The sequence below is a fragment of the Plecotus auritus genome, assembly GCF_963455305.1.
Source record: "Plecotus auritus genome assembly, chromosome: 6".
Classification (NCBI taxonomy): domain Eukaryota; kingdom Metazoa; phylum Chordata; class Mammalia; order Chiroptera; family Vespertilionidae; genus Plecotus; species Plecotus auritus.
Window position 1 is genome coordinate 29,366,142 of NC_137773.1, and position 16,059 is coordinate 29,382,200.

The window sequence follows — 16,059 nt, forward strand, 5'->3', positions numbered from 1 at the left end:
GTCTGGCTGGGAGGCGCCCACTCCCCATGCAGCGATCCCCGCCCAGCAGCGGCAGCCCGGGGTGTCCGGATGGGAGGCACCAGTGCCCAGCAAGATCCCCGGCCACAGCCTGGGCTGGGATCTCAGGCCAGCAGGGCCTCGCACCCAAACCGCGAGATCCCCAGCCACAGCCTGGGCTGGGGTCTCAGGCCGGCAGGGCCTCGCACACAAGCCACTCCCCCAGCCATGGGGCAGCCTGGGCTGGGGTCTCAGGCTGGCAGGGCCGCACACCCCCACCACACGATCTTCTGCCACAGCCTGGGCTGGGGTCTCAGGCCAGCAGGGCTGCGCACCCCCGCCACCCGATCTTCTGGCCAGCGGCTGCAACCTGGGCTGGGGTCTCAGTCTGGCCGGGGTGCACCCCCTGCGGCGGGATCCCTGGCCAGCAGTGCCAATCCAGGGTGTCCGGCTGGGAGGCACCAGCACGATCCCCGGACACAGCCTGGGCTGGGGTCTCAGGCCGGCAGGGCCGCGCACCCCCACCACATGATCTTCTGCCACAAGCTGAGACGGCAGCCTGGGCTGGGGTCTCAGCCTGGCCGGTCTGAGGAGGCAGCCTGGGATGGGGTCTCAGCCTGGCCGGGGAGCGCACCCCCCGCGGCGCCATCCCCGGCCAGGCATGGCAGCCTGGGGTCTCAACCACTGAGTCACACCGGACAGGGAGATATGGAGGAATCTTAAATGTTTCTTTTTTAAAAATATATATTTTATTGATTTTTTACAGAGAGGAAGGAAAGGGATAGAGAGCTAGAAACATCTATGAGAGAGAAACATCGATCAGCTGCCTCCTGCACACTCCCCACTGGGTATGTGCCCGCAACCAAGGTACATGCCCTTGACTGGAATCAAACCTGGGACCCTTGAGTCTGCAGGCCGATGTTTCATCCACTGAGCCAAACCAGTTAGGGCTGTCCAATATGCTAAAGAAAAAACCCTATCTAATAAAGAGGAAATATGCAGGGGAGGGCATTTGGGGGTGACTGGGTTGTCAGGGGAGGGCAGTTGGGGATGATCAGGCTGGCAGGGGAGCAGTTAGGCATTGATCAGGCTGGCAGGGGAGTGGTTAGGGGGTGATCAGGCTGGCAGGCAGAGGTGGTTAGGGGCAATCAGGCAGGCAGGCGAGCAGTTGGGAGCCAGCAGTCCTAGATTGTGAAAGGGATGTCCGACTGCCTGGACTGGGCCTAAACAGGCAGTCAGACATCTTCCGAGGGGTCCCAGATTGGGAGAGGGTGTAGGTTGGGCTGAGGGACACCCCCCCCCCCCACAGTGCACGAATTTCGTGCACCGGGCCTCTAGTATACATATAAAGGGCATAGTATGAATATCTGTGTTTCCATCACCCAGTTTAGAAATTAATTCATGGCCAGTCTTGTTTGTCTACCTGCATCAGCCTCCCTCCTTGCCATCCCAGTTATTTTAAAGTATGTCATAGTTAGTCATGTCATTTAATTCTTAAGTAGTTCAGAATGTGTATAAAAAAATAAGGGCTTTAAAAAATATCATTAGATATTAAAATGTTTAAATTTCTTGTTATCATATAGTACTAATTTTTTAATCATTTGTTCATTTGAATCAGAGCCAAACAAAATTTATACATTGCACTTGGTTGATGTGTCTTTATTTCTCTTTCCACTTTGTGCTGTCTTTCTCATTTTTTAATCTTGCAATTTGTTTATAGACTTAATTTCTTAAGGAAATAGGGAGGATCTCTCAGGTTAGGACACAGAAGATTCAGAGCCAGACTTCTCTTCTTCATAGAGCAGAGCCTCCCATCTTTGGGTTTCCCCCCCCCCCCACCCCCCGAGGTGATGGCAGAGGAAGTGAAGGGCAATGCTCTGCAGCCTTCAGGGGGAGGAAGGGCTGGAGTCTCTTACTGGAACAGTGGCTCATTTTTTTTTTTTTTTTTTAATCCTCACCTGAGGATATTTTTCCATTGATTTTTAGAGAGAGGGAAAGACAGAAATATCAGTGTGAGAGAAACACATCTATTGGTTGCTTCCTGCACGATTTCCAACCAGGGCTCGGACTGGGGAGGAGCCTGCAACCCAGGTACGTGCCCTTGACTGGAATTGAACCTGGGACCCTTTGGTCCGCAGGCCAATGCTCTATCCACTGAGCCAAACCAGCTAGGGCGAAAGTAGCTTATTTCTCTGACATGGTGGTCTGTTGCCCAAAGTCTTTAGACAAGTTTGCAGACTTCTGTTAATAGAGAACATGGTTGAAGTGGACCATGGTCTTTCCTAGGAATTAAAGACTTGTTAAGCTTTGGGACACTGGATTTACCTGCTGTGTAATAGCTGCATCCTTAGGGTGATTCCAGATCCTCAGCTTGGTCTTCCTACCACTGTCTCCCTCATCAGACCTAATGCGTTAGCAGCACTTCATAGACTGTTTTATAAAAAGAAAAAAATACAATTTTGGGGGTGGATATTTTTGAAAATTCTTCCATGGCTTCAGCATTATAACATCCCAACTCTTCCCCATGACCTTTTTGGAGATTACCCCTGAGTTTGACTTATATACACATGATGAGATGAAAGCTCTCGCTTGATGCTCAATTCTCCTCCTCCCGAAATAGGTCAGTGACTCTGACTTTTAGCAGTCACAGCAGGCAGTCTGTTCCCTTGCTCCTGGGGAGGGCACAGGTTACAGAAGGGAAGTGGCAGGGTCTGACCTCTTGGCAAGGCTGGCAGGGCGCTTGTGAAGTCTGGTCCTTGGAGACTAGATTGGCTGTGTGCCAGTTTGGAAGCTGTAGTTCCCATTAGCAAAAGTGCTTTGAATCTGCTGAAGAGGTCAGGATTGCAGCTACTAGAAATGTGCTAGAAATCCTGGCTCTAACTCACCTTTTTACCAAAGAGTCAACTGAGTGATAAGGGTCTCTTTTCTGTATTTTCAGCAGAGAGTCATAGACATTTGCAAATAAGATTCTCCTCCTTTACTCTGTGCTAAGAAGCTGTCTGTACCTACTTCTGCATCCTTGCTCTGGCAAAATGAGGGCTGAAACCCAAGCATTGATAGGTTATATGTTAAAAGCTATAAAATTGTATGCTGAATTAATGCACCATTCCTCTAACAGCGCTGAGACAGCTGCTAATGGGAGTATCCTATGGGTTCTATATTTGACTCTGTTGCTGGTTGTCCTTGGGGTCCCTCCCTCCCCCAACCCAGTGTGAAAGCATAAGCACAGCCAGCTGTCTAAGGATATGAAACTGTTATAGGTGGTATCCAGACCCTTGCCTGTTTTCTCGTTCTCAGTTCCCTGGTGGGTGACAACTTAAAAAAATGTACACATAATTACACTGTCTTACTACCTTTAACAAATCGATTTGTCCATGTTCCCTTGTAGTCTTTACTTATACTGTATATGTAGTATTTATATTATAATCAAAATCGTGTGTGTATTTTTTCTTCTTTATTTCAAGTTGAAGTGTACAAATCATATGTCAATGAATTTTCACAAAATTAAAAATGAAATTTATATCCATGCAATCAACACCCAGATCAAGAAACAGAACATTACTAAGAACTAGAAACTCCTTGTGTCCAGTTCCAGTTCAACTGGTGACTTAATCCTCCCACCCCTGACCTAGAGTAACCACTATCCTGACATAACACCACGGTTTGCTTTTACCTGGCTCCTGTTAAGCACAACGTATTTACTTGTTTGCTTGTTTTACAATGCATTAGTTCTTTCAGTATTGTTGACTCATACCACTTCGAAACAAATCTACTAAACTAGAATTCAATATTTGTCTACACCAAGCCTGTTTGATTCTTTTTATGAGATAATTCTCAAATCCATCTATTTCTGTCTGTCTTCAGCCTTGCTCTAACCTTGTCATTCCCTCATCTCTTACCTGGAATGCTAACCCCTTCTTTAAAAAAAAAAAAAAAAAAAAAAAAAAAAAAGTTTTTATCAGTTGCAGTGACAGTCATTCTCTGTTGTATAGTAATACTTTAAAAAATAATATACTTTTGCCTATTTTTCTTGACTTATAAATGGAAGATTTTTTTATCGATTGCCTCCCTGCTAGAAAAGTGAGGATGATACTTCTCTTACTACCCTTCCTTTTTCTCCTCCAAATTATCATTATCTTATTCTTAGGTCATCTTCTTTTTTTTAAATGTATTTTTATTGAATTTTGGAGAGAGAGATAGAAACATCAGTGAGAGAGAAACATTGATTGGCTGCCTCCTGCATGCCCCCTATTTGGGATCGAGCCCACAGCCCAGGCATGTGACCTCTTGGTGCATGGGTTGACCCAAGCACTGAGCCACACCCATTGGGCTAGGTATTCTTTTAATGTTTAAACTTTTTATTGTTAAATATAATAATAATACAGAAAGCTACACAGAGCAGATATGCAACTTTGAATTATTACAAGGTGAATACCCTTGTAAACGCCACATGTCAGGAGCTAGAAAACCTAGGAACCCCCATGCTTTTTCCCCTCTAAGAGAATCACTGTCCTGATTGGCAATCACTTCTTTATTTTTTATCACCCAAGTTTATATTACTGAACACTATAATTTAGTTTTGTTTGTATTTTAAAATGTCATTTTTGTCTCTCTTAATCTATAGGTTCTTCTTCTTTTTCTTAAAATTCATTTATTGTAAAAACTATATCACTTGTCCCATGGAGTTTCCCATAATATGGATTTTGTAATTGTATTCCCGTAGTGTAGTTTCTGTGTCCTTTATTTACTGTAAATTGGTAATTGAATCTAGAGGTTCAGTCAGAATCAGGCTCTGTTTGTCTTTTTGCCAAGACTTCATAATAGGAATTAGGTTTCTCTTCAGAGGGCACATAATGACTGGTTGTTCCTGCTGTGATGTTAGCAGCTATTGATTTTCATTGCATAGATCTATTAGTTCATTAGGGTTGCAAATGGTGATATTCCAAACAAAAGGAATTCTTTCTATATTCTAGATATTGTTTGTCACTTAAGTGTATCACATACATTTTCTCTGACTCTGTAGCTTTTCTTTTCACCTTTTTTTTATGGTGTCTTGATGAACAGAAGTTTTTTATGAAAAAGTGCTTAGCCCTAACCGGTTTGGCTCAGTGGATAGAGTGTCAGCCTGCGGAGTGGGGGGTACCGGGTTCGATTCCGGTCAAGGGCATGTACCTTGGTTGCGGGCACATCCCCAGTGGGGGGTATGTGGGAGGCAGCTAGTCGATGTTTCTGACTCTATCCCTCTCCCTTCCTCTCTGTAAAAAATCAATAAAATATATACATTAAAAAAAAAGAAAAAGTGCTTAGACTTATCAATCTTTTCCTTTAAGACTAATACATATTGTGTCTTGTTTAAGAAGTCTTTTAGTCACTAAGATTATTAATCCTATAGTTTTGCCTTTCACATTAAGGTTTTTAATTGATTTTTTTGCTTTTGGATGCAATTTCTTTCTTTTTTTTTTTTTTTTTTCATATGGACACTTAGTTCCAGTTCTATTTATTGGGAAGTATGTTCTTTTCCCAGTCATTTGACATGCTCAGTCTGCTATATCAAGAGCCTTTAAGTGAATAGTTCCTTTTGGGTCTGTTTTCTAGATTGTACTCTCTTCTTTTGGTCATCTTGTCTATCCCAGTGCTGATACCACATGATCTTGATTATTATGATTTTATAATATATGTTGATATCTCCTATTTTTTTGATGCTTTCTCATGAATGTCCTAGCTCTTCTTGGCCCTTTGTATTTCCATACAAATTTGAATCATCTTGTCAACTTAAAAAAAAACAAACCTGAAGAAAACAAAAATAAAAACAGGAACCTGTAGGGATTTTTAAAATATATATATATTTTATTGATTTTCTACAGAGAGGAAGGGATAGGGACAGAGAGTTAGAAACATCGATTCAGCTGCCTCCTGCACATCCCCCGCCAGGGATGTGCCCGCAACCAAGGCACATGCCCTTGACTGGAATCGAACCTGGACCCCTCAGTCTGCAGGCCGACACTCCATCCACTGAGCCAAACCGGTTAGGGCAAGCTGTAGGGATTTTTATTCCACTGACTATATGAAGCAATCTGGAAAGAAATGACCTTTTAACATTATTAAGTCTTTTAATCTATGAATTATTCATCTATATTTACTTACCATTTTAATGTTTTTCAATAAAGCTATGTTCCTCCATAGTGAGGGGTCTTGCACAACTTTTATTAAATTTATTTCTAGATATTTCATATTTTACATGATTATTTTTTCTTTTTGTTTATTTGCTCATAATTTATCCATAGATTTGTTTAGATTGTTTTTATACTGACAATCATCATCTTCAAATGAGTGTTATTTCTTCCTTTCTGATTCTTAGAATTTGTGTTTCTTTTTCTTGCCTTATTGCACTGGCTCAGACCTCCAGTCAGTGCTGTTTAATGAAGTGGTGATATTGAATATTTTTTTCTTGCTCTTCATCTCAAAGGGAAGGTTTTTGACATTTTGATATATTAAAAACTGATAAATAACTCTTTATCCTTTGGTTTGCATTTCACAATAACAGGTCCATAACCACAGTATAATTATCAAAATTAGGATTTATTTATTTATTTATTTATTTATTTATTTATTTAATATATATTTTATTGATTCTTTACAGAGAAGAAGGGAGAGGGACAGAGAGTTAGAAACATCGATGAGAGAGAAACATCGATCAGCTGCCTCCTGCACACCTCCCACTGGGGATGTGCCCGCAACCAAGGCACATGCCCCCGACCGGAATCGAACCTGGAACCTTCCAGTCCACAGGCCGACGCTCTATCCACTGAGCCAAACCGGTTAGGGCAAAATTAGGATATATTTAGACTTAGAATTATTACATCTTGTGGATTGACCCTTTATCATTATGAGTTGTGTCTATTCAAAGCACTAGCTTTATTAGACTTGAAATCTTTATCTGATTATTAGTATAGCTACATTAGGTTTCTTTTGGTTAGCATATCTTTTTCTACTATTTTACCTCTTACATTTCTTTGGCATTATTTAAGGTGTGTCTTTTGCAAGCAGAACATAGTTAGTGTGTATGTTTTGTAAATTCAGTCTAGTAATCTGTCTTTTCACTGCAAAATATTTAATCCATTTGAGTTGATGTATACCATATTGCTATTTGTTTTCTGTTAGATTTTTTTTTGTAACTTACATCCTATTTCTGTTCTTGCCTTCTTTTGGATTCATTTAAAACTTTATTATTTCACATTTCCCCTAGTCATACATTTGGGGGTACCTTAGAAATTACAATATGTATGCTTGACTTACTATAGTCTAATACAAATGATAACTTACAACCTTCTAGGTAATGCTAGAACTTTAAAACATTTTAACTCTATGCACTACGCATTCTCTTTTGAGTTATTGCTGTCATGCATTTTAATTCTACATGTTTTAAACCCCACAAACATTTTGCTATTATTTTGTAATATCCATATTCACTTAAAAACACAGTGTTTTTTCTTCCTTATCTGCATTTCTGTATTTCCTTTTGGCATAATTTTTTCCCCACTGCCTGAATAAATACTCTTTTTAGTATTTATTTTAGTTCAGGTGAATTGATAATTAATTCTCTGTTTTTGTCTAGATATATTGTTATTTAACCTATATTTTTGAAGGGTATTTTTGTTTTCCTCTTTTTAAAAAAAATATATTTTTATTGATTTCAGAGAGGAAGGGAGAGGGAGATAGAAACATCAATGATGAGAAAGAATCATTGATCGGCTGCCTCCTGCACGCCCCCTACTGGGGATTGAGCCCGAAATCTGGGCATGTGCCCTTGACGGGAATTGAACCCAGGACCCTTCAGTCTGGAGGCTGATGCTCTAACCACTGGGCATGTTTTCCTCTTTAAAAAACAAACAAAAACACTCCACTGTCAGTGTTATTGTTGTTCATTTGAAGGTAATATATTGTATCCACTGCTATTTAGAGAATTTTTTTTCTCTGGTTAAAACAGTTTTACTGTGATGATGTGCCATGGTGTAGTTTTCTTTGTATTAATCCTTGGGATTATCTGAGTATCTAGAACCTGTATGTTGAAGTGTTTCTTCACTTTTGGAAAGTTCACGGCTATTTTCTCTTATTGCTTCTGTCTACTTTTTTTTTTTTTTTTTTGGCATTTTATTTTGCTTTCAAGTTCCTGCCAGTGAATATCACAGCACTCCATTTTTTGTGTATGTGTGTGTGTGTGTGTTTTGTTTCTGTTATTTTTAATATTTTACTCTCAGCATATCTCTCTGCCTATCTCTCTAAAGTTTCCCTTTTAGACTGAAAGCCTGTGGCTCCTCTCATGCTCCATGACATTTAATACTCAATATTTCCACCTCTTCTCCAGCTTTATTGAAGTATTGGGGCCCCGTGCACCATCTTCCCCAGCTACCCACAGCCGACCCTTCTCCCCACCGCCACCCACTCCAGTTCCCCATTCGCCATGAGGTGATGGGTGCCTGACGGTGGGGGAGTGGGGGATGAGGAACCAAGAGGTTGGCATTTCCCGCCCGCTCGCCGGTCCCACCCCGCCGCGGGTGGCCATCAGGCAATCGGAGCCTGCTGGCTGGGGAAAAGGACCAAGAGGTGGTCAGTGGGCCTCGTAGTGACTGGTCCAGCGGTTGTTCTGCTGTTAGGGTCAATTTGCTTATTACCCTTTTATTATATAAGGATAGAGGCCTGGTGCATGGGTGGGGGCTGGCTGGCCTGCCCTGAAAGGGGTCCCAAATGGGTTGGAGGTCCCCGCTGTGGGGGGCGGGTCCGGCCTGGGTGAAGGGCCCCAGGCGGTTTGCAGGCCGGCCACGCTCCCCTCTTTGTCAGGAAGGACGTCAGGAAGACATCCGGTCTATCTCATCTAATTAGCAAATTACCCTTTTATTAGTATAGATATTTAGTATACAAAAATGTGCACATACTGGTATTTAATATATGCATTTTGATGAGTTTGAACAAATGCATACTCTGTGATATCATCACCACAATTAAGGTAATAAACATATCCATTACCTCCAAAAGATTTCTTATATCCCCTTGTTTCTGTTTTTTTTTTTTTTTTTTTTTTGTGGTAAGAACACTTAATCTGAGACCTACCCTCTTAACAAATTTTTACATGCATACTACCATATTGTTAACTGCTTCTGTCTAATTCTGGGCCTCCAATTACTCATATGTTGGTCCTTTTCACATGTCCCTTACACTCTTTTTTGTTGCTTTTCATCTTTTATCCCTGTGCTTTAGTTTGTATCTTTTTTTTTTTAACCTGTCTTCCAATTCACTAACATCTACTGTGTCTCCTGTTAAACCCAGTTATCAAGATCTTAATTTGTTAGAATAGTCTTTTTTTAAAAAATATATTTTATTGATTTTTTACAGGAAGGAAGGGAGAGGGATAGAGAGCTAGAAACATCTATGAGAGAGAAACAACGATCAGCTGCCTCCTGCTCACCCCCTACTGGGTATGTGCCTGCAATCAAGGTAGATGCCCTTGACCGGAATCGAACCTGGGACCCTTGAGTCCACAGGCCGACGCTCTATCCACTGAGCCAAACCTGTTAGGGCCAGTTATAATAGTTTTTAATTCTAGAATGTCCATTGATTTAGTTTTTAAATAAATTTTATTTATCTGGTGAACTCCATCTTCATCTATTTTTATTTTCCCCTCTATATACTTAAACATGTTAACTATATTTACTTTAAAATCCTTGTTGGCTAGCTCCAATGTCTGGATCATTCCTTGGTCTGTTCCTATTTGGTTTTTCCTCTCTAAACAGATGGGAGTGGGAGCTGATCACCTTAATCCAGTCAAGTGAGTGAGCTGTGCCGATGTTTGTGGTTTTGGAAAGGCTTGATCTATCTCTGGTTCCCTGTGTTCTAGAATATAGGCTTTCTAGGGCTTCCAACTGCAAGTCTGTTGTGTTCACTTTTACTCTGAGGATGTAGCCTTTTGGGTTCTTAGCTAACGAAGTGAGAGTCTGATGTGAGAGTCTCCACATTAGACAGAAACTGGACCTTGACCCCTGTCCATTCTTAGCGCACGAAGCCATCAAACTGGCATTGGGACAGTGCTCTGGTGTTTTGCTTACCTCTTTGGCAATAGTTCATCACCATCTTGTCAACTCTTCCATGCTTTTAGAGTGATTTTTTAAAAACATTACATTGGCATTTTAAGATGTGTTTAACAGGAGATTTGACTCCATTACTAGAAATGCAAATTCTCATTTCTTTTCATACTTTCTATGATGATTTTTACAACATTGAACAATTAAAATGTCATGTACCATCTTGATTTTGTGTTTATTCTTAGGGAATTTTTCATTTTTTCAAAATTGTACTTCTATTTTTAACATTTAGATGTTTAATATATCTGGAATTTATTTTTATGAATAGCATAGAGTTAATATCTAATTATTTTTCTTCAAAATGGAGAGTCCGTTTTTCCAATACTATTGGTTAGACCCAGAGTCAACAAACTATGGCCACCCCATTTTTGTTAGTAAAGTTTTATTGGAACACAGCCATGCCCATTTGATTACATATTGTCTATGACTTCTTTCATACTACACCAGCAGAGTCGAGTAGTTGCACCTTAAACAGTATAGCCCACAAAACCTAAAATATTTACTTTCAGGTCTTTACCAACACTGGATTAGACCATCCTTTTTTCATTGATCTAAATTTCTACTTTAGCATGTACTAAATGTTTTGTATTTATTTATGGAATCTCTCTACTTTTTTATTCATTATTAAGAACTTCACATGTTCTTCTATCAATATCACTCTCATAATTATTGTAGACCTATTTACTATATTTTATTGACTCGAAGATACAATATGTTTAGTCAGGTTTATTAAAGTATAATTTGCATATAGTAAAATTTACCCTTTTTATGTGTGCAGTTACATGATTTTTTGACATGTATACAGCCATATAACTATCACAAGCATGATAGAGAACATTTTGATCACTCTAAAAAGTTCTCTCCTGCCCATTTGTTCATTCTCTTTCCTGACCACCAGACCTGGAAACCACTAATCTGTTTTCTGTCCCTAGGGTTTTGTCTTTTCCAGAATGTCATATAAATGGAGTCATACACTAAGTAGCCTTTTAAAGGTGTATTCCTTCACCTATCTTAATGTATTTGAGATTTGTCCATGATGTGGTATGCATGTTCATTCCTTTTTATTGTTGAGTATTATATCCATTTACTAGTTGATGGACATTTGGGTTGGATCTAGTTTTTGGCAATTATGAATAAAGCCAATAGAAACATTTGCATATAAGATTTTGTATGGACATATTTGTTTTCAGTTTTCATGGGCAAATATGTAGGAATGGGATTGTTGGGTTATATGCTACAATAAATGTGTATTTGATTGTATAAGAAACTGGCAAACTGCTTTCCAAAGAAGCTGTACTATTTTTTTGTTTTTATGTACTGTTTTGTGTGGGTTTGTGTGTGTTTTTTTTTCCATTTCTATTAGCAGTGTTTGAGAGTTGCAGGTATTTTGCGTCCAGCCCTTAGTATCATCAGTTTTGCTTTTTAATTTTAGTGATTCTAATGGGTTAGAGCTTAGTTTTAATTCCTAATACATAGTCCTAAAGACTTAATGATGTTGAGCATCTTTCCATGTGCTTACCATCTATGTCTTTTTTGGTGGAGTGTTTGCTCAAATCTTTTGCCTGTTGTTAAAAATTGGTTTTGTTTTCTTATGGTTGGGTCATGAAAATTTTTTATATGTTTTGGGTACTAGTCCTTTACCAAACATGTTTTGCAAGCATTTTTTCCCAGTCTATGGCTTGTATGTTCATTTCTTAATAGTGTCTTTCAAAGAAAAGTTTTTAATTGTGATGAAATCCAGTTTGTAAAATTTTTTAATGTTTTTCATTATTTTCTACCAGAGGCCCGGTGCATGAAATTTGTGCACTCAGGGGGTCCTTCAGCCCAGACTGCGCCCTCTCACAGTCCGAGAGCCCTCAGGGAATATCTGACTGACAGCTTAGGCCCGCTCCCTGTGCCAGACATTTTTAGCGCTGCCGTGGAGGTGGGAGAGGCTTCCGCCACCGCCATTGCGCTCACCAGCCATGAGCCTGGCTTCTGGCTGAGCAATGCTCCCCCTGTGGGAGCGCACTGACCACCAGGGGGCAGGTCCTGCATTGAGCGTCTGCCCCCTGGTTGTCAGTGTGCATCATAGTGACCAGTTGTTCCGCCTGTCAGTCGATTTGCATATTAACCTTTCGTTATATAGGATTGCTGTGTAACAAATTATCACAAGGAGTGGCTTAAAGCAACATAAATTTATTATCTCACAGTTTCCGTGGGTCTGGAATCCAAGTTAGCTGAATCCGTTGCTGAAGGTCATACCAAACTGAAATCAAGGTTCTGGCTGGGCCACATTGCTTTTAGGAGCTCAGTGTCCTCTTCCAAGTTCATGTGTTGGTTGAATCCAGTTCCTTATGATTGTAGGACATAGATTCCTGTTTTCTTGTTGGGCATCAGGTAGGGGCTGTTCTCAGCTCTTAGAGGCTTCCCACTATGCCCTGCCATGTGGCCTTCTCCACAGCATGGCAGTTTGCTTCTCCAAGAACAGCAGGAGAGTGTCTGCTGGAGCTTTGACTCTCTCTGACTTCTCTTATCTCTGATCTCTAAACCCTTGTTTAAAAGGGCTAACCAGAGTAGGTCAGGCCCACTCACACTCAAGGAGAAGGGCTATATACAGGGTATGTGCACTAGGAGGAGGGAAACTTGGGGGCCAACTTAGGATTCTTCCTATCACATGGTTTGCACTTCTTTGTTTCTAAGAAATCTTTGCCTACCCCAATGCTGCAAAAAAATTTTTTTTAATGTATTTTATTGATTTTTTACAGAGAGGAAGGGAGAGGGATAGAGAGTTAGAAACATCAATGAGAGAGAAACATCGATCAGCTGCCTCCTGCACACCTCCTACTGGGGATTTTCCCGCAACCAAGGTACATGCCCTTGACCGGAATTGAACCCCGGAACCTTTCAGTCCACAGGCCGACGCTCTATCCACTGAGCCAAACCGGTTAGGACAATACTGCAAAAATTTTCCAAATTCTTTTAAGTTAATAGTTTTACTTTTTCCATTTCGATCTCTGATCCATTGTGTATGTGTGTGTGTGTGCACGCATTTATTTATTTGAGATATAATTCACATATTATAAAATTCACCCTTAAGAGTCTATGATTCCAGCCCTAGACGGTTGCGCAGTGGTTAGAGCATTGGCCCACAGACTGAAAGGTCTTGGGTTTGATTCTGGTCAAGGGCACATACCTCAGTTGCAGGCTCAATCCTCAGCCCCGGTTGACGGGGGCCGGGTGCGGAAGGCAGCCAATCAATGTGTCTCTCTCACATCGATTTTTTTCTCTTTCTACTCTCTCTAAAATTCAATGGAAAATAATATCCCCCGGTGAGTCTTAACCAAAAACAAATAAAAATAGTGTACAACTCCATAGTTTTTATATAGTACAAAGTGGTGCAACCACTGCCACTCTACAATTCTAGAACATTCTCATAAAACACAAAAGAAACCCTGAATCCATTAAGCAGTCACTCCCATTTTCACTTTCCCTATTTGGCAATCATTAATCTACTTTCTGTCTCTATGGATTTGCCGATCCTGGACATTTTCTATCAAAGTAATCATACATTGTGTGCTCTTTTGTATCTGGCATCTTCACTAATCATATTTGCACTGTTTATCCATGCTGTTGTCACATGTATCAGCACTCCATTTTTCTTTTTATGGCTGAATAATATCCCATTGTATAGATATACCACGTTTTATTTGTCAGTTCATCAGTTGATGGACACTGGGTTTTTACACTTTTTGGCCATTATGAATAATGCTGCTATGAACATTTCCTTTTTATTCTTTTTTAAATTTAAATGATATTTTTCAATTACAGTTTACATTCAGGATCATATTCTATTAGTTTCAGTTGTATTGCATAGTGGGTAAATAATCATATTTGACTAAGTATACCCCAGGATATTTCCAATACCCACCTGGCATCATACATACTTATTACAGTATTATTGACTATATTTCCTTACTGTATTCTTTTATTTATTTATTCTTAACTGAACTGTTTGAGATAAGTGCTGATATCATGGCCATTTATCCTTAAATTCTTCAGTATGCCTTTCCCAAATACAAGGACATTCTTTTCCATAACTACAGTTCAGTTATCACATTTAGAAAATTTATTGTTGATATATTACTGTCATCTAATATAAATCCATATTCAAATTTCACTGATTTAATTAGTGATTTTTAATATCTTAAACAATTACCAATTATTTTATTGAGATGAAATTCAAATAACATAAAATTAACTGTTTAAAGTTAATTCAGTGGCATTCATAAAATGAAGTGGGGGAGATAGTGTAAAATTGGCATTCATTTTCTTTAAATGTTTGGTAGAATTCTCTAGTGTAATCTTCTTGGCCAGGAGATTTCCTTCACAGGAACCTTTTTAAATTATGAATTCAGTTTTTTAAGTGGTTTCAAGTAGTGTTGAGTTATCTATTTCACCTTGGTTGACTATTGGTAGTTTTTGTTTTTTGAGGAATTGGTTCGCTTCTTTTAAGTTGTCCAATTTACGAGTACAAAGTTGTTTGTAGTATTCCCTTATTATCCATTTCATGGCTTCAGGACCTGAAGTGATATTCCATTTCATTCCTGTCTTCTCTCTTTTTATCTTTGTTAGTCTTCCTAGATGTTTATCTATTTTATTGATTTTTATGGCACAGATATGGTCTTTCTTGGATATGTGAGCATTTGAAAAAATGTTTATTCTGTTTTTGGATGAAATGTTTTCTCTCTCTCTCTCTTTCTCATACACATACACAGGGGTTTATAGTTGTAGATTTACAGTTCATATGGAAAATAATACAATAATTAATAAATAATAATACAAGAATAAACGCTGAGTTTTGTGTACACGGGTTGTCAAACTATAGCCCCTCGAGCTGACCACCTGTTTTTGTGAATAAAGTTTTATTGGAACACAACAATATTGTGTATGTATTGTCTATGAGTACTTTCATGCTATAGTGGCAGAGCTGAGACAGACCATATGGTCTACAAAACCTAAAATATTTACCACATTGGTCCTTTACAGAAAGTTTGCTGCTCCCTCCAAGTAGATAAGATGTGGGTGGGAAAGCATTATTGATAACTATTAAAAATGAAAATGAGGGTTTTTTTTTATAGTTGGAGGGGGAAGTCAGTAATGAAGGGTGGGTGGTTAAAGAGGAGGTTTGCCTTGAAGGAATATAATAGACCATTGCTAATAGAGAGGGTGAGAGGGGCCTTTCCAGGATGGAACACTAGTGGCAAAGATGTGGTTTGTCCTTAATGTTGCTTTTCTAATCTTTCCTTTCTAGCCAAGAAAGATCAGGAAGGTGGAGAAGAAAAGAAATCTGTACAAAAGAAAAAAGTAAAAGAGTTAAAGGTGTTGGATTCAAAAACGGCCCAGAATCTCTGTAAGTAACTCTATGATCTGAACTACCTGAAATGTGAAGGATTTCTTCTAAGGGCTTAATTCTAAGGTCCCTTGATATGAAACTTCCATTTGTTGAGTTCCTGCTATGTGCCAGGCATTGCATAGTGAATTTTCGATCTTGTTTAATCCCTTCAAAGCTTTGCAAAATTGTTAATATATAGTTGTAGGGCAAGGAAATAGAAGCTAAGATTTTTAGGAATTTGCCTAGTCATGTAGCTAGGAAGATTTGAACCTTGGATTTTTTTTATTTCAAAGCCCTTACTGTTTCTACTGTACCCACAAATGTTCCAACTACTGTACATTTTCTTCTTTCTTACTTTCTTTTAATTATTTCCTCTTAAATGCAGGTGTTGGCTTGACTTCAGTTAAATCTAAAATAATTATGTGGTTTAGGATAAATAATGTAAATCCTGGACTTCTCAAAGTCAGATCAATAACTCAAAAGAGTTCTGTTCTGAACTTGCTACTTATACCCATAACTCTGATTGGTGGCAGAATTTCAGGCCAGAGATTC

The 16,059-nt window shown here is 39.4% G+C and overlaps 1 protein-coding gene across 1 annotated transcript in view; it reads left to right on the plus strand.

The window, feature by feature from the left end:
* The window catches only part of DIAPH1 (diaphanous related formin 1), a 94,663-nt gene that overhangs the window by 60,249 nt on the left and 18,355 nt on the right, over positions 1–16,059 (plus strand). The window contains 1 exon segment of the mRNA XM_080672904.1: positions 15,427–15,525. Coding sequence (XP_080529030.1) covers positions 15,427–15,525 — 99 coding nt within the window.